This window comes from Hyperolius riggenbachi, chromosome 4 (genome assembly GCF_040937935.1).
Source record: "Hyperolius riggenbachi isolate aHypRig1 chromosome 4, aHypRig1.pri, whole genome shotgun sequence".
Lineage (NCBI taxonomy): Eukaryota > Metazoa > Chordata > Amphibia > Anura > Hyperoliidae > Hyperolius > Hyperolius riggenbachi.
Window position 1 is genome coordinate 825652 of NC_090649.1, and position 20021 is coordinate 845672.

Sequence of the window (20021 nt, forward strand, 5' to 3'; positions counted from 1 at the left end):
TGTACTAGAAGTGGGCCCAGGGAACGCTCTCTAGACTGTACCCCCTAGGAGGACTTCTCTGTACTAGAAGTGTGACCAGGGAACCCTCTCTAGACTGTACCTCCCAGGAGGACTTCTCTGTACTAGAAGTGTGACCAGGGAACCCTCTCTAGACTGTACCTCTCAGAAGGACTTCTCTCTACTAGAAGCGTTAAAGTGGGATTACACTCACGCATTAACATTATAGTGTACCTGAGATGAAAGTAAAGAAGAAATGTATACATCCCTGGGTCTTCCTCCAGCCATCTTCAGACTGATCGGTCCCTCACCGTCCTCCACCAGCTCCTGGATCCTCTGCTAAAGCTGAGCAGGCACAGAACGCTCCTGCCAATGGGAACGCGATGGGGTGTGCATGGCTATGCCACACGTGCGCACTACGTCCCGACTGCCTGGATTACCGGGATCTGTAGCTGAGGATCCAGGCAGCAGAGGACGACAGTGTCCCTGGTGTGTATCCAAGTAAGTCATGTTCTGCTCAATAGTCCAGCAGTTAATAATATTAACCCCCAGGAGGACTTCTCTGTACTAGAAGTGTGACCAGGGAACCCTCTCTAGACTGAACCTTCCAGGGGGACTTCTCTGTACTAGAAGTGTGGCCAGGGAACCCTCTCTAGACTGTACCTCCCAGGAGGACTTCTCTGTACTAGAGGTGTGACCAGGGAACCCTCTCTAGACTGTATCTCCCAGGAGGACTTCTCTGTACTAGAAGTGTGAACAGGGAACCCTCTCTAGACTGTACCTCCCAGGAGGACTTCTCTGTACTAGAAGTGTGACCAGGGAACCCTCTCTAGACTGTACCTCCCAGGAGGACTTCTCTGTACTAGAAGTGTGACCAGGGAACCCTCTCTAGACTGTATCTCCCAGGAGGACTTCTCTGTACTAGAAGTGTGAACAGGGAACCCTTTCTAGACTATACCTCCCAGGAAGACTTCTCTGTACTAGAGGTGTGACCATGGAACCCTCTCTAGACTGCACCTCCCAGGAGGACTTCTCTGTACTAGAAGTGTGACCAGGGAACCCTCTCTAGACTGTACCCCCTAGGAGGACTTCTCTGTACTAGAAGTGTGACCAGGGAACCCTCTCTAGACTGTACCTCCCAGGAGGACTTCTCTCTACTAGAAGTGTGATCAGGGAACCCTTTCTAGACTGTACCCCCCAGGAGGACTTCTCTGTACTAGAAGTGTGACCAGGGAACACTCTGTAAACTGTACCCCCCAGGGGGACTTCTCTGTACTAGAAGTGTGACCAGGGAACCCTCTCTAGACAGTACCCCCAGGAGGACTTCTCTGTACTAGAAGTGTGACCAGGGAACCCTCTCTAGACTGTACCTCCCAGGAGGACTTCTCTGTACTAGAAGTGTGACCAGTGAACCCTCTCTAGACTGTATCTCCCAGGAGGACTTCTCTGTACTAGAAGTGTGAACAGGGAACCCTTTGTAGACTGTACCTCCCAGGAATACTTCTCTGTACTAGAGGTGTGACCAGGGAACCCTCTCTACACTGCACCTCCCAGGAGGACTTCTCTGTACCAGAGGTGTGACCAGGGAACCCTCTCTAGACTGTACCCCCCAGGAGGACTTCTCTGTACTAGAGGTGTGACCAGGGAACCTTCTCTAGACTGCACCTCCCAGGAGCACTTCTCTGTACTAGAAGTGTGCCCAGGGAACCCTCTCTAGACTGTACCTCCCAGGAGGACTTCTCTGTACTAGAAGTGTGACCAGGGAACCCTCTCTAGACTGTACCTCCCAGGAGGACTTCTCTGTACTAGAAGTGTGACCAGGGAACCTCTCTAGACTGTACCTCCCAGGAGGACTTCTCTGTACTAGAGGTGTGACCAGGGAATCCTCTCTAGACTGTACCTCCCAGGAGGACTTCTCTGTACTAGAAGTGTGAACAGGGAACCCTCTCTAGACTGTACCTCCCAGGAATACTTCTCTGTACTAGAAGTGTGACCAGGGAACCCTCTCTAGACTGTACCCCCTAGGAGGACTTCTCTGTACTAGAAGTGTGACCAGGGAACCCTCTCTAGACTGCACCTCCCAGGAGAACTTCTCTGTACTAGAAGTGGGCCCAGGGAACGCTCTCTAGACTGTACCCCCTAGGAGGACTTCTCTGTACTAGAAGTGTGACCAGGGAACCCTCTCTAGACTGTACCTCCCAGGAGGACTTCTCTGTACTAGAAGTGTGACCAGGGAACCCTCTCTAGACTGTACCTCTCAGAAGGACTTCTCTCTACTAGAAGCGTTAAAGTGGGATTACACTCACGCATTAACATTATAGTGTACCTGAGATGAAAGTAAAGAAGAAATGTATACATCCCTGGGTCTTCCTCCAGCCATCTTCAGACTGATCGGTCCCTCACCGTCCTCCACCAGCTCCTGGATCCTCTGCTAAAGCTGAGCAGGCACAGAACGCTCCTGCCAATGGGAACGCGATGGGGTGTGCATGGCTATGCCACACGTGCGCACTACGTCCCGACTGCCTGGATTACCGGGATCTGTAGCTGAGGATCCAGGCAGCAGAGGACGACAGTGTCCCTGGTGTGTATCCAAGTAAGTCATGTTCTGCTCAATAGTCCAGCAGTTAATAATATTAACCCCCAGGAGGACTTCTCTGTACTAGAAGTGTGACCAGGGAACCCTCTCTAGACTGAACCTTCCAGGGGGACTTCTCTGTACTAGAAGTGTGGCCAGGGAACCCTCTCTAGACTGTACCTCCCAGGAGGACTTCTCTGTACTAGAGGTGTGACCAGGGAACCCTCTCTAGACTGCACCTCGCAGGAGGACTTCTCTGTACTAGAAGTGTGGCCAGGGAACCCTCTCTAGACTGTATCTCCCAGGAGGACTTCTCTGTACTAGAAGTGTGAACAGGGAACCCTCTCTAGACTGTACCTCCCAGGAGGACTTCTCTGTACTAGAAGTGTGACCAGGGAACCCTCTCTAGACTGTACCTCCCAGGAGGACTTCTCTGTACTAGAAGTGTGACCAGGGAACCCTCTCTAGACTGTATCTCCCAGGAGGACTTCTCTGTACTAGAAGTGTGAACAGGGAACCCTTTCTAGACTGTACCTCCCAGGAAGACTTCTCTGTACTAGAGGTGTGACCATGGAACCCTCTCTAGACTGCACCTCCCAGGAGGACTTCTCTGTACTAGAAGTGTGACCAGGGAACCCTCTCTAGACTGTACCCCCTAGGAGGACTTCTCTGTACTAGAAGTGTGACCAGGGAACCCTCTCTAGACTGTACCTCCCAGGAGGACTTCTCTCTACTAGAAGTGTGATCAGGGAACCCTTTCTAGACTGTACCCCCCAGGAGGACTTCTCTGTACTAGAAGTGTGACCAGGGAACACTCTGTAAACTGTACCCCCCAGGGGGACTTCTCTGTACTAGAAGTGTGACCAGGGAACCCTCTCTAGACTGTACCCCCTTGGAGGACTTCTTTGTACTAGAAGTGTGCCCAGGGAACCCTCTCTAGACTGTACCTCCCAGGAGGACTTCTCTGTACTAGAAGTGTGACCAGTGAACCCTCTCTAGACTGTATCTCCCAGGAGGACTTCTCTGTACTAGAAGTGTGACCAGGGAACCCTCTCTAGACTGTACCTCCCAGGAGGACTTCTCTGTACTAGAAGTGTGACCAGTGAACCCTCTCTAGACTGTATCTCCCAGGAGGACTTCTCTGTACTAGAAGTGTGAACAGGGAACCCTTTGTAGACTGTACCTCCCAGGAATACTTCTCTGTACTAGAGGTGTGACCAGGGAACCCTCTCTAGACTGCACCTCCCAGGAGGACTTCTCTGTACCAGAGGTGTGACCAGGGAACCCTCTCTAGACTGTACCCCCCAGGAGGACTTCTCTGTACTAGAGGTGTGACCAGGGAACCTTCTCTAGACTGCACCTCCCAGGAGCACTTCTCTGTACTAGAAGTGTGCCCAGGGAACCCTCTCTAGACTGTACCTCCCAGGAGGACTTCTCTGTACTAGAAGTGTGACCAGGGAACCCTCTCTAGACTGTACCTCCCAGGAGGACTTCTCTGTACTAGAAGTGTGACCAGGGAACCTCTCTAGACTGTACCTCCCAGGAGGACTTTTCTGTACTAGAGGTGTGACCAGGGAATCCTCTCTAGACTGTACCTCCCAGGAGGACTTCTCTGTACTAGAAGTGTGAACAGGGAACCCTCTCTAGACTGTACCTCCCAGGAATACTTCTCTGTACTAGAAGTGTGACCAGGGAACCATCTCTAGACTGTACCCACAGGAAGACTTCTCTGTACTAGAAGTGTGACCAGGGAAACCTCTCTAGACTGTACCTTCCAGGAGGACTTCTTTGTACTAGAAGTGTGACCAGGGAACCCTCTCTAGACTGTACCCCCAGGAGGACTTCTCTGTACTAGAAGTGTGGCCAGGGAACCCTCTCTAGACTGTATCTCCCAGGAGGACTTCTCTGTACTAGAAGTGTGACCAGGTAACCCTCTCTAGACTGCACCTCCCAGGAGGACTTCTCTGTACTAGAAGTGTGACCAGGGAACCCTCTCTAGACTGTACCTCCCAGGAGGACTTCTCTGTACTAGAAGTGTGGCCAGGGAACCCTCTCTAGACTGTATCTCCCAGGAGGACTTCTCTGTACTAGAAGTGTGACCAGGTAACCCTCTCTAGACTGCACCTCCCAGGAGGACTTCTCTGTACTAGAAGTGTGACCAGGGAACCTTATCTAGACTGTACCTCCCAGGAGGACTTCTCTGTACTAGAAGTGTGACCAGGGAACCCTCTCTAGACTGCACCTCCCAGGAGGACTTCTCTGTACTAGAAGTGTGACCAGGGAACCCTCTCTAGACTGTACCTCCCAGGAGGACTTCTCTGTACTAGAAGTGTGACCAGGGAACCCTCTCTAGACTGCACCTCCCAGGAGGACTTATCTGTACTAGAAGTGTTACAAGGGAACCTTCTCTAGACTGTACCTCTCAGGAGGACTTCTCTGTACTAGAAGTGTGCCCAGGGATCCCTCTCTAGCCTGTATCTTCTAGGAGGACTTCTGTGTCCTAGAAGTGTGAGCAGGGAACCCTCTCTAGACTGTACCCCCCAGGTCTTCTCAGTACTAGAAGTGTGACCAGGGAACCCTCTCTAGACTGTACCTCCCAGGAGGGCTTCTCTGTACTAGAAGTGTGATCAGGGAACCCTCTCTAGACTGTACCCCCCAGGGGGACTTCTCTGTACTAGAAGTGTGAACAGGGAACCCTTTCTAGACTGTACCTCCCAGGAAGACTTCTCTGTACTAGAATTGTGACCAGGGACCCCTCTCTAAACTGTACCCCCCAGGAGGGCTTCTCTGTACTAGAAGTGTGATCAGGGAACCCTCTCTAGACTGTACCCCCCAGGGGGACTTCTCTGTACTAGAAGTGTGACCAGGGAACCGTCTCTAGACAGTACCCCCAGGAGGACTTCTCTGTACTAGAAGTGTGACCAGGGAACCCTCTCTGGACTGTACCTCCCAGGAGGACTTCTCTGTACTAGAAGTGTGACCAGGAAACCCTCTCTAGACTGTATCTCCCAGGAGGACTTCTCTGTACTAGAAGTGTGAACAGGGAACCCTTTCTAGACTGTACCTGCCAGGAATACTTCTCTGTACTAGAGGTGTGACCAGGGAACCCTCTCTAGACTGCACCTCTCAGGAGGACTTTTCTGTACTAGAAGTGTGACCAGGGAACACTCTCTAGAATGTACCCCCCAGGAGGACATCTCTGTACTAGAAGTGTGACCAGGGAACCCTCTCTAGACTGTACCTTCCAGGAGGACTTCTCTGTACTTGAAGTGTGACCAGGGAATCATCTCTAGACTGTACCTCCTAGGAGGACTTCTCTGTACTAGAAGTGTGATCAGGGAACCCTTTCTAGACTGTACCCCCCAGGAGGACTTCTCTGTACTAGAAGTGTGACCAGGGAACACTCTGTAAACTGTACCCCCCAGGGGGACTTCTCTGTACTAGAAGTGTGACCAGGGAACCCTCTCTAGACAGTACCCCCAGGAGGACTTCTCTGTACTAGAAGTGTGACCAGGGAACCCTCTCTAGACTGTACCTCCCAGGAGGACTTCTCTGTACTAGAAGTGTGACCAGTGAACCCTCTCTAGACTGTATCTCCCAGGAGGACTTCTCTGTACTAGAAGTGTGAACAGGGAACCCTTTGTAGACTGTACCTCCCAGGAATACTTCTCTGTACTAGAGGTGTGACCAGGGAACCCTCTCTACACTGCACCTCCCAGGAGGACTTCTCTGTACCAGAGGTGTGACCAGGGAACCCTCTCTAGACTGTACCCCCCAGGAGGACTTCTCTGTACTAGAGGTGTGACCAGGGAACCTTCTCTAGACTGCACCTCCCAGGAGCACTTCTCTGTACTAGAAGTGTGCCCAGGGAACCCTCTCTAGACTGTACCTCCCAGGAGGACTTCTCTGTACTAGAAGTGTGACCAGGGAACCCTCTCTAGACTGTACCTCCCAGGAGGACTTCTCTGTACTAGAAGTGTGACCAGGGAACCTCTCTAGACTGTACCTCCCAGGAGGACTTCTCTGTACTAGAGGTGTGACCAGGGAATCCTCTCTAGACTGTACCTCCCAGGAGGACTTCTCTGTACTAGAAGTGTGAACAGGGAACCCTCTCTAGACTGTACCTCCCAGGAATACTTCTCTGTACTAGAAGTGTGACCAGGGAACCCTCTCTAGACTGTACCCCCTAGGAGGACTTCTCTGTACTAGAAGTGTGACCAGGGAACCCTCTCTAGACTGCACCTCCCAGGAGAACTTCTCTGTACTAGAAGTGGGCCCAGGGAACGCTCTCTAGACTGTACCCCCTAGGAGGACTTCTCTGTACTAGAAGTGTGACCAGGGAACCCTCTCTAGACTGTACCTCCCAGGAGGACTTCTCTGTACTAGAAGTGTGACCAGGGAACCCTCTCTAGACTGTACCTCTCAGAAGGACTTCTCTCTACTAGAAGCGTTAAAGTGGGATTACACTCCCGCATTAACATTATAGTGTACCTGAGATGAAAGTAAAGAAGAAATGTATACATCCCTGGGTCTTCCTCCAGCCATCTTCAGACTGATCGGTCCCTCACCGTCCTCCACCAGCTCCTGGATCCTCTGCTAAAGCTGAGCAGGCACAGAACGCTCCTGCCAATGGGAACGCGATGGGGTGTGCATGGCTATGCCACACGTGCGCACTACGTCCCGACTGCCTGGATTACCGGGATCTGTAGCTGAGGATCCAGGCAGCAGAGGACGACAGTGTCCCTGGTGTGTATCCAAGTAAGTCATGTTCTGCTCAATAGTCCAGCAGTTAATAATATTAACCCCCAGGAGGACTTCTCTGTACTAGAAGTGTGACCAGGGAACCCTCTCTAGACTGAACCTTCCAGGGGGACTTCTCTGTACTAGAAGTGTGGCCAGGGAACCCTCTCTAGACTGTACCTCCCAGGAGGACTTCTCTGTACTAGAGGTGTGACCAGGGAACCCTCTCTAGACTGCACCTCGCAGGAGGACTTCTCTGTACTAGAAGTGTGGCCAGGGAACCCTCTCTAGACTGTATCTCCCAGGAGGACTTCTCTGTACTAGAAGTGTGAACAGGGAACCCTCTCTAGACTGTACCTCCCAGGAGGACTTCTCTGTACTAGAAGTGTGACCAGGGAACCCTCTCTAGACTGTACCTCCCAGGAGGACTTCTCTGTACTAGAAGTGTGACCAGGGAACCCTCTCTAGACTGTATCTCCCAGGAGGACTTCTCTGTACTAGAAGTGTGAACAGGGAACCCTTTCTAGACTGTACCTCCCAGGAAGACTTCTCTGTACTAGAGGTGTGACCATGGAACCCTCTCTAGACTGCACCTCCCAGGAGGACTTCTCTGTACTAGAAGTGTGACCAGGGAACCCTCTCTAGACTGTACCCCCTAGGAGGACTTCTCTGTACTAGAAGTGTGACCAGGGAACCCTCTCTAGACTGTACCTCCCAGGAGGACTTCTCTCTACTAGAAGTGTGATCAGGGAACCCTTTCTAGACTGTACCCCCCAGGAGGACTTCTCTGTACTAGAAGTGTGACCAGGGAACACTCTGTAAACTGTACCCCCCAGGGGGACTTCTCTGTACTAGAAGTGTGACCAGGGAACCCTCTCTAGACTGTACCCCCTTGGAGGACTTCTTTGTACTAGAAGTGTGCCCAGGGAACCCTCTCTAGACTGTACCTCCCAGGAGGACTTCTCTGTACTAGAAGTGTGACCAGTGAACCCTCTCTAGACTGTATCTCCCAGGAGGACTTCTCTGTACTAGAAGTGTGACCAGGGAACCCTCTCTAGACTGTACCTCCCAGGAGGACTTCTCTGTACTAGAAGTGTGACCAGTGAACCCTCTCTAGACTGTATCTCCCAGGAGGACTTCTCTGTACTAGAAGTGTGAACAGGGAACCCTTTGTAGACTGTACCTCCCAGGAATACTTCTCTGTACTAGAGGTGTGACCAGGGAACCCTCTCTAGACTGCACCTCCCAGGAGGACTTCTCTGTACCAGAGGTGTGACCAGGGAACCCTCTCTAGACTGTACCCCCCAGGAGGACTTCTCTGTACTAGAGGTGTGACCAGGGAACCTTCTCTAGACTGCACCTCCCAGGAGCACTTCTCTGTACTAGAAGTGTGCCCAGGGAACCCTCTCTAGACTGTACCTCCCAGGAGGACTTCTCTGTACTAGAAGTGTGACCAGGGAACCCTCTCTAGACTGTACCTCCCAGGAGGACTTCTCTGTACTAGAAGTGTGACCAGGGAACCTCTCTAGACTGTACCTCCCAGGAGGACTTCTCTGTACTAGAGGTGTGACCAGGGAATCCTCTCTAGACTGTACCTCCCAGGAGGACTTCTCTGTACTAGAAGTGTGAACAGGGAACCCTCTCTAGACTGTACCTCCCAGGAATACTTCTCTGTACTAGAAGTGTGACCAGGGAACCATCTCTAGACTGTACCCACAGGAAGACTTCTCTGTACTAGAAGTGTGACCAGGGAAACCTCTCTAGACTGTACCTTCCAGGAGGACTTCTTTGTACTAGAAGTGTGACCAGGGAACCCTCTCTAGACTGTACCCCCAGGAGGACTTCTCTGTACTAGAAGTGTGGCCAGGGAACCCTCTCTAGACTGTATCTCCCAGGAGGACTTCTCTGTACTAGAAGTGTGACCAGGTAACCCTCTCTAGACTGCACCTCCCAGGAGGACTTCTCTGTACTAGAAGTGTGACCAGGGAACCCTCTCTAGACTGTACCTCCCAGGAGGACTTCTCTGTACTAGAAGTGTGGCCAGGGAACCCTCTCTAGACTGTACCTCCCAGGAGGACTTCTCTGTACTAGAAGTGTGACCAGGTAACCCTCTCTAGACTGCACCTCCCAGGAGGACTTCTCTGTACTAGAAGTGTGACCAGGGAACCTTATCTAGACTGTACCTCCCAGGAGGACTTCTCTGTACTAGAAGTGTGACCAGGGAACCCTCTCTAGACTGCACCTCCCAGGAGGACTTCTCTGTACTAGAAGTGTGACCAGGGAACCCTCTCTAGACTGTACCTCCCAGGAGGACTTCTCTGTACTAGAAGTGTGACCAGGGAACCCTCTCTAGACTGCACCTCCCAGGAGGACTTATCTGTACTAGAAGTGTGACCAGGGGACCCTCTCTAGACTGTACCTCTCAGGAGTACTTCTCTCTAGTAGAAGTGTGACCAGGGAACCCTCTCTAGACTGTACCTCCTCCCCCCCCCCCCAGGAGGACTTTTCTGTACTAGAAGTGTTACAAGGGAACCTTCTCTAGACTGTACCTCTCAGGAGGACTTCTCTGTACTAGAAGTGTGCCCAGGGATCCCTCTCTAGCCTGTATCTTCTAGGAGGACTTCTGTGTCCTAGAAGTGTGAGCAGGGAACCCTCTCTAGACTGTACCCCCCAGGTCTTCTCAGTACTAGAAGTGTGACCAGGGAACCCTCTCTAGACTGTACCTCCCAGGAGGGCTTCTCTGTACTAGAAGTGTGATCAGGGAACCCTCTCTAGACTGTACCCCCCAGGGGGACTTCTCTGTACTAGAAGTGTGAACAGGGAACCCTTTCTAGACTGTACCTCCCAGGAAGACTTCTCTGTACTAGAATTGTGACCAGGGACCCCTCTCTAAACTGTACCCCCCAGGAGGGCTTCTCTGTACTAGAAGTGTGATCAGGGAACCCTCTCTAGACTGTACCCCCCAGGGGGACTTCTCTGTACTAGAAGTGTGACCAGGGAACCGTCTCTAGACAGTACCCCCAGGAGGACTTCTCTGTACTAGAAGTGTGACCAGGGAACCCTCTCTGGACTGTACCTCCCAGGAGGACTTCTCTGTACTAGAAGTGTGACCAGGAAACCCTCTCTAGACTGTATCTCCCAGGAGGACTTCTCTGTACTAGAAGTGTGAACAGGGAACCCTTTCTAGACTGTACCTGCCAGGAATACTTCTCTGTACTAGAGGTGTGACCAGGGAACCCTCTCTAGACTGCACCTCTCAGGAGGACTTTTCTGTACTAGAAGTGTGACCAGGGAACACTCTCTAGAATGTACCCCCCAGGAGGACATCTCTGTACTAGAAGTGTGACCAGGGAACCCTCTCTAGACTGTACCTTCCAGGAGGACTTCTCTGTACTTGAAGTGTGACCAGGGAATCATCTCTAGACTGTACCTCCTAGGAGGACTTCTCTGTACTAGAAGTGTGACCAGGGAACCCTCTCTAGACTGTACCCCCAGGAAGACTTCTCTGTACTAGAAGTGTGACCAGGGAACCCTCTCTAGGCTGTATCTCCCAGGAGGACTTCTCTGTACTAGAAGTGTGACCAGGGAACCTCTCTAGACTGTACCTCCCAGAAGGACTTCTTTGTACACTAGAAGTGTGACCAGGGAACCCTCTCTAGACTGTACCCCCAGGAAGACTTCTCTGTACTAGAGGTGTGACCAGGGAACCCTCTCTAGACTGTACCTCCCAGGAAGACGTCTCTGTACTAGGACTTCTCAGTACTAGACGTGTGACCAGGGAACCTTCTCTAGACTGCACCTCTCAGAAGGACTTCTCTGTACTAGAAGTGTGACCAGGGAACCCTCTCTAGACTGTACCTCTCAGGAGGACTTCTCTCTACTAGAAGTGTGACCAGGGAACCCTCTCTAGACTGTACCCCCCAGGAGGACTTCTCTGTACTAGACGTGTGACCAGGGAACCCTCTCTAGACTGTACCTCCCAGGAAGACTTCTCTGTACTAGAAGTGTGACCAGGGAGCCCTCTCTAGACTGTACCCCCAGGAGGACGTCTCTGTACTAGAAGTGTGACCAGGGAACCTTCTCTAGACTTCACCTCTCAGGAGGACTTCTCTGTACTAGAGGTGTGACCAGGGAACACTCTCTAGAATGTACCCCCCAGGACGACATCTCTGTACTAGAAGTGTGACCAGGGAACCCTCTCTAGACTGTACCTCCCAGGAGGACTTCTCTGTACTAGAAGTGTGACCAGGGAACACTCTCTAGACTGTACCTTCCAGGAGGACTTCTCTGTACTAGAAGTGTGACCAGGGAACCCTCTCTAGACTGTACCCCCTAGGAGGACTTCTCTGTACTAGAAGTGTGACCAGGGAACCCTCTCTAGACTGTACCTCTCAGAAGGACTTCTCTCTACTAGAAGCGTTAAAGTGGGATTACACTCACGCATTAACATTATAGTGTACCTGAGATGAAAGTAAAGAAGAAATGTATACATCCCTGGGTCTTCCTCCAGCCATCTTCAGACTGATCGGTCCCTCACCGTCCTCCACCAGCTCCTGGATCCTCTGCTAAAGCTGAGCAGGCACAGAACGCTCCTGCCAATGGGAACGCGATGGGGTGTGCATGGCTATGCCACACGTGCGCACTACGTCCCGACTGCCTGGATTACCGGGATCTGTAGCTGAGGATCCAGGCAGCAGAAGACGACAGTGTCCCTGGTGTGTATCCAAGTAAGTCATGTTCTGCTCAATAGTCCAGCAGTTAATAATATTTATTGAGGCAGTAAAACATGGCACGACATGCCTGCTAACATGTTTAGAACACACAATGGTTCTTAATCATAGCATATGATGCGGAACATCACTTACTTGGATACTGGCTGTTTGAGGTCGAGTAGCCTCGTTCCTGCTCTGACCCTGCTGGATGGTTGGTTAAGCGCCCTCCTCTATACAGTTCCCTTGTGTCTAGTGGTCCACCCTACTCAATACAGTTCCCCGGTGTCTTGTGCCTCCCTTCCCTATACAGATCCCTGGTGTCTAGTGGCCCCTCTCCCTTAACCATGTGGTTTCATAGTTTATACTGTATATTTTATATAGCCTTAGTGGTCAGGTGCTTGCAGGCCAAATATAATGCAAAGTGGGAACTGGATGGCACTGCGAGCCAGAGTTTGACATGTATGTTCTAAGGAAGTTCTAGGATGATGTTGTAGAGACCCTCCTCCTGAAGACCACAGAAACCAAGGTAGAATGGTCACACTGTTGCAACACGGGACATTGAACTTGGATGTAGTAAGGATGACCTGGGGCAGATGACCCATTATGACTTTTCAGTGTTTCCATCTCTGCAGTCTCGTTCCATACGGGAGTTTGATGAGAGATACACGTCACCTGTGTTTGGCTATGAGACATGTGATGACTATTACCGCCATGGAAGTCCATGCACCAAGCTGAGTAAAGTACAGACCCCGGTACTATGTGTCAATGCTGAAGATGACCCCCTTTCTCCTGGACAAGGTAGGTCTCAATTGTCCCAAGTAATAAGGCGCTACAGGTTTCAGTTTTGTACCGTATTCCAAATATCTCTCCTGATGGGTCTTAGCCATAAATTGGAATGATGGACGATGGGCTTCAGGTGTGATAGCACACCTCTCAAACAGAGCTGGTTTCCCTTCATGATAATCACAGCTGAGTTCAGAAGAGAGACCTCTGTAAGTGTCAGCAGCCCTCCCTGTTAGTTTATCAGCCAAAATTCTGCTCCATTCCTCCTCTGGAACGTGGTGGTCCTCACACATCATTTCAAAGGTGCTTCAATTCCTTCTTTCCTCTCCACAAATGCAGGGAAAGCTGCAGAGGTCAACTCTTAGTAAACCGTCTTGTTCCTCAGACCTCTGTTGTGTGCTTGTTTCCTCGTGCAACATTCCTCTCTTACTAGTTTTAGAAGTTCTCATTGTTCTGCTACTGTAAGATTGTTCCCCAACACAACCAGTCGCCTTTGGAAAATATCCTCCACCAGACTAGTGAGGGATTGCCCAGGTGCTACAGCTGGTTCCTATCTCTCTCTGGGGAACCCGTTCCTCCCACCCACCCGATTCAGTACTTCCAGTCTCTGCTAGTCCAATATAAAATGTACCAATTCATCCTTCTGTTTACCTTCAGGAATGAGTCCCCTGAGACAGCATTATTCCCATAGAGAGGCTACCGGCAAGAGCTCCTCTCGCGGCATGTTGCTCCGTACAGTATCTCAGGACCCAGCCCCGCAGTAAGCCTGCAGAGACGGGTACTGACAGGGTTTGACCAAAATCCAGAGGAGCCACCTTATTTAAGCTAACACAAGGCTGTCGCCCTCAATCACACTCTGCAAGACTCAGCCACCACTAGCAGTCACCTGTGACGCTACTGCTAGATCCCATACACACACAGATTCCTGTACCGAAGGAGATCTGTCCCTGTCTATGGCAGGTATGACAATTTCATGCACTGCGCTCAGGCTGGCGTCACGTACCTTGGGTCAGCCACGGGCTTTAGGCCAAAACTACCGGATCACCCCACACACAATGCAATCTCACATGGGTAGCAATGAACAACCTGAGCATACACTTAGACACTGAACTGAAACAAGATACACTGCAGTCTCTCTCTAAGAGATGCACAATTCTCTGGTTAAAGAGACACTGAAGCGGAAAAAAAATGATATTATGATTTGTATGTGTAGCACAGCTAAGAAATAAAACATTAAGATCAGATACATCAGTGTAATTGTTTCCAGTACAGGAAGAGTTGAGAAACTCCAGTTGTTATCTCTATGCAAACAAGCCATTAAGCTCTCTGACCAAGTTAGTCGTGGAGAGGGCTGTTATCTGACTTTTATTATCTCAACTGTAATTGAACTGTTTACTTTTCCTCTGCTAGAGGAGATATCATTACTTCACAGACTGCTCTGAAAGACTCATTTTGAATGCTGAGTGTTGTGTAATCTGCACATATTAGAGAATGATGCAATGTTAGAAAAAACACTATATACCCTAAAATAAAAGTATGAGAATATTTTCTTTGCTGCTAATCTTCTAGTAATTATTCATAGTACACAACCAATTCACTATATCATATTTTTTTTTCGCTTCAGTGTCTCTTTAAACCCAACTTATTAAATAAGGATTTAATATTCCAAAAAGTGGAACAAATGCAGAAGGAAATATATACAAAAATATTTACAAAACAAAAGTAAAAATGACAAAGACACACAGCAAGACATTTGCTTATAAAATAAAAGGGAATAAAATAGAAATAAAGGTTACCCTGTGTAAGGCTTCATTTCTGGGGCAGGAATACGCAGTCCTGACAATAGACCAGGGTATTCCTAACTTAGCGATATCTCGGGGGAAATACGCCTACCATACTGTGAGCATCTATTTTATGGCCCAGACTGTAGCTCTAGGCTAGAAAAACTATTTCTTGTAGAAATGCTTGTAAGTTATTGAATTATATATATATATCGCTCCATTCATGTGATCATACTGCTTCCTCATGCCATACTCTGCTCAAGGTGCTTGCATGACACTAGCTTACACTAGCTTGAGCAACAAAATTGATGCATGGGATGGAAGGTCTCACTTATCGAGAAAGGTTAGATAAACTGGGTTTATTTAGTCTAGAGAAAAGACGCCTTAGAGGGGATCTAATTAACATGTATAAATACATCAGAGGGCAATATAATAGCTTGGCGGATGAGCTTTTTGTCCCTAGGCCTTCTCAAAGGACTAGAGGACATGATCTGCGCATGGAGGAAAAACGTTTTAACCATTTATTTAGGAAAGGGTTCTTTACAGTAAGAGTGATTAAGATGTGGAATGCATTGCCACAGGAAGTCGTTATGGCAAACACTATACCTGCATTTAAAGGGGGCTTAGATGCTATCCTTGCGTTGAAAGACATCCATGGCTACAATTACTAGGTAATGCCTAATGATGTTGATCCAGGGATTTTATCTGACTGCCATCTGGAGTCAGGAAGGGATTTTTCTCTTTGGGGGCTGATTGGACCATGCCTTGTAAGGGTTTTTTCGCCTTCCTCTGGATCAACAGGGATATGTGAGGGAGCAGGCTGGTGTTGTACTTTATACTGGTTGAACTCGATGGACGTATGTCTTTTTTCAACCAAAATAACTATGTAACTATGTAATGGCTAATTGCCTGCCGCCTAATTTCTAGTGGGCTATTGAATGGCGCTGGCTAGGTGTTACATTTACAGGTCATTGTAGGCAGATTTCACAAGAGATGCAAATGCTTACTCATTGCACAGCAGACGAATGTCCAGCGCTCTCTCCAAATAAAATACAATGCATAACGCACAAAGCAGACATAACGTGTCATCAAAATAAATTCCACATGAGGTCATAGAAGATGGTTTCCATGTCCTGTCTGCCATCACACTGCGTACATCATTACACAGTACAATCCACTCACAACTGTCCCAGCAAAATGCATAAAATCCAGTTTCCTCTGTCCACACGCTGCCACCAATGTGACAGGATGAGGGTCCATACACCACGAGCAGACCGGCAATTAGAGGATCTGTCCACACGCTGCCACCAATGTGACAGGATGAGGGTCCATACACCACGAGCAGGCCGGCAATTGGAAGATCTGTCCGCACGCTGCCACCAATGTGACAGGATGAGGGTCCATACACCACGAGCAGACCGGCAATTAGAGGATCTGTCCACATGCTGCCACCAATGTGACAGGATGAGGGTCCATACACCACGAGCAGACCGGCAATTAGAGGATCTGTCCACACGCTGCCACCAATGTGACAGGATGAGGGTCCATACACCACGAGCAGGCCGGCAATTAGAGGATCTGTCCACACGCTGCCACCAATGTGACAGGATCAGGGTCCATACACCACGAGCAGGCCGGCAATTAGAGGATCTGTCCACACGCTGCCACCAATGTGACAGGATCAGGGTCCATACACAACGAGCAGGCCGGCAATTAGAGGATCTGTCCACACGCTGCCACCAATGTGACAGGATGAGGGTCCATACACCACGAGCAGGCCGGCAATTAGAAGATCTGTCCACACACTGCCACCAATGTGACAGGATGAGGGTCCATACACCACGAGCAGGCCGGCAATTAGAGGATCTGTCCACACGCTGCCACCAATGTGACTGGATGAGGGTCCATACACAACGAGCAGACCGGCAATTAGAAGATCTGTCCACACGCTGCCACCAATGTGACAGGATGAGGGTCCATACACCACGAGCAGACCGGCAATTAGAGGATCTGTCCACACGCTGCCACCAATGTGACAGGATGAGGGTCCATACACCACGAGCAGACCGGCAATTAGAGGATCTGTCCACACGCTGCCACCAATGTGACAGGATGAGGGTCCATACACCACGAGCAGACCGGCAATTAGAGGATCTGTCCACACGCTGCCACCAATGTGACAGGATGAGAGTCCATACACCACGAGCAGACCGGCAATTAGAGGATCTGTCCACACGCTGCCACCAATGTGACAGGATGAGGGTCCATACACCACGAGCAGACCGGCAATTAGAGGATCTGTCCACACACTGCCACCAATGTGACAGGATGAGGGTCCATACACCACGAGCAGACCAGCAATTAGAGGATCTGTCCACACACTGCCACCAATGTGACAGGATGAGGGTCCATACACCACGAGCAGACCGGCAATTAGAAGATCTGTCCACACGCTGCCACCAATGTGACAGGATGAGGGTCCATACACCACGAGCAGACCGGCAATTAGAGGATCTGTCCACACACTGCCACCAATGTGACAGGATGAGGGTCCATACACAACGAGCAGACCGGCAATTAGAAGATCTGTCCACACGCTGCCACCAATGTGACAGGATGAGGGTCCATACACCACGAGCAGACCGGCAATTAGAGGATCTGTCCACACGCTGCCACCAATGTGACAGGATGAGGGTCCATACACCACGAGCAGACCAGCAATTAGAGGATCTGTCCACACACTGCCACCAATGTGACAGGATGCGGGTCCATACACCACGAGCAGACCGGCAATTAGAGGATCTGTCCACACGCTGCCACCAATGTGACAGGATGAGGGTCCATACACCTCGAGCAGACCGGCAATTAGAGGATGTGTCCACACGCTGCCACCAATGTGACAGGATGAGGGTCCATACACCACGAGCAGACTGCCAATTAGAGGATCTGTCCACACGCTGCCACCAATGTGACAGGATCAGGGTCCATACACCACGAGCAGGCCGGCAATTAGAGGATCTGTCCACACGCTGCCACCAATGTGACAGGATCAGGGTCCATACACAACGAGCAGGCCGGCAATTAGAGGATCTGTCCACACGCTGCCACCAATGTGACAGGATGAGGGTCCATACACCACGAGCAGGCCGGCAATTAGAAGATCTGTCCACACACTGCCACCAATGTGACAGGATGAGGGTCCATACACCACGAGCAGGCCGGCAATTAGAGGATCTGTCCACACGCTGCCACCAATGTGACAGGATGAGGGTCCATACACCACGAGCAGACCGGCAATTAGAGGATCTGTCCACACGCTGCCACCAATGTGACAGGATGAGGGTCCATACACCATGAGCAGACCGGCAATTACAAGATCTGCCCACACGCTGCCACCAATGTGACAGGATGAGGGCCCATACACCACGAGCAGACCGGCAATTAGAGGATCTGTCCACACGCTGCCACCAATGTGACAGGATGAGGGTCCATACACCACGAGCAGACCAGCAATTAGAGGATCTGTCCACACACTGCCACCAATGTGACAGGATGAGGGTCCATACACCACGAGCGGACCGGCAATTAGAGGATCTGTCCACACGCTGCCACCAATGTGACATGATGAGGGCCCATACACCACGAGCATGCCGGCAATTAGAGGATGTGTCCACACGCTGCCACCAATGTGACAGGATGAGGGTCCATACACCACGAGCAGACCGGCAATTAGAGGATGTGTCCACACGCTGCCACCAATGTGACAGGATGAGGGTCCATACACCACGAGCAGACCGGCAATTAGAGGATCTGTCCACACGCTGCCACCAATGTGACAGGATGAGGGTCCATACACCACGAGCAGGCCGGCAATTGGAAGATCTGTCCGCACGCTGCCACCAATGTGACAGGATGAGGGTCCATACACCACGAGCAGACCGGCAATTAGAGGATCTGTCCACATGCTGCCACCAATGTGACAGGATGAGGGTCCATACACCACGAGCAGACCGGCAATTAGAGGATCTGTCCACACGCTGCCACCAATGTGACAGGATGAGGGTCCATACACCACGAGCAGGCCGGCAATTAGAGGATCTGTCCACACGCTGCCACCAATGTGACAGGATCAGGGTCCATACACCACGAGCAGGCCGGCAATTAGAGGATCTGTCCACACGCTGCCACCAATGTGACAGGATCAGGGTCCATACACAACGAGCAGGCCGGCAATTAGAGGATCTGTCCACACGCTGCCACCAATGTGACAGGATGAGGGTCCATACACCACGAGCAGGCCGGCAATTAGAAGATCTGTCCACACACTGCCACCAATGTGACAGGATGAGGGTCCATACACCACGAGCAGGCCGGCAATTAGAGGATCTGTCCACACGCTGCCACCAATGTGACTGGATGAGGGTCCATACACAACGAGCAGACCGGCAATTAGAAGATCTGTCCACACGCTGCCACCAATGTGACAGGATGAGGGTCCATACACCACGAGCAGACCGGCAATTAGAGGATCTGTCCACACGCTGCCACCAATGTGACAGGATGAGGGTCCATACACCACGAGCAGACCGGCAATTAGAGGATCTGTCCACACGCTGCCACCAATGTGACAGGATGAGGGTCCATACACCACGAGCAGACCGGCAATTAGAGGATCTGTCCACACGCTGCCACCAATGTGACAGGATGAGAGTCCATACACCACGAGCAGACCGGCAATTAGAGGATCTGTCCACACGCTGCCACCAATGTGACAGGATGAGGGTCCATACACCACGAGCAGACCGGCAATTAGAGGATCTGTCCACACACTGCCACCAATGTGACAGGATGAGGGTCCATACACCACGAGCAGACCAGCAATTAGAGGATCTGTCCACACACTGCCACCAATGTGACAGGATGAGGGTCCATACACCACGAGCAGACCGGCAATTAGAAGATCTGTCCACACGCTGCCACCAATGTGACAGGATGAGGGTCCATACACCACGAGCAGACCGGCAATTAGAGGATCTGTCCACACACTGCCACCAATGTGACAGGATGAGGGTCCATACACAACGAGCAGACCGGCAATTAGAAGATCTGTCCACACGCTGCCACCAATGTGACAGGATAAGGGTCCATACACCACGAGCAGACCGGCAATTAGAGGATCTGTCCACACGCTGCCACCAATGTGACAGGATGAGGGTCCATACACCACGAGCAGACCAGCAATTAGAGGATCTGTCCACACACTGCCACCAATGTGACAGGATGCGGGTCCATACACCACGAGCAGACCGGCAATTAGAGGATCTGTCCACACGCTGCCACCAATGTGACAGGATGAGGGTCCATACACCTCGAGCAGACCGGCAATTAGAGGATGTGTCCACACGCTGCCACCAATGTGACAGGATGAGGGTC

General features: G+C 50.9%; 1 protein-coding gene across 1 annotated transcript in view; it reads left to right on the forward strand.

The window, feature by feature from the left end:
* The window catches only part of ABHD1 (abhydrolase domain containing 1), a 115898-nt gene that overhangs the window by 65613 nt on the left and 30264 nt on the right, over positions 1-20021 (forward strand). Inside the window, exon 8 of the mRNA XM_068278906.1 lies at positions 12657-12822. Coding sequence (XP_068135007.1) covers positions 12657-12822 — 166 coding nt within the window. The remainder of the gene's footprint in view (positions 1-12656; positions 12823-20021) is intronic.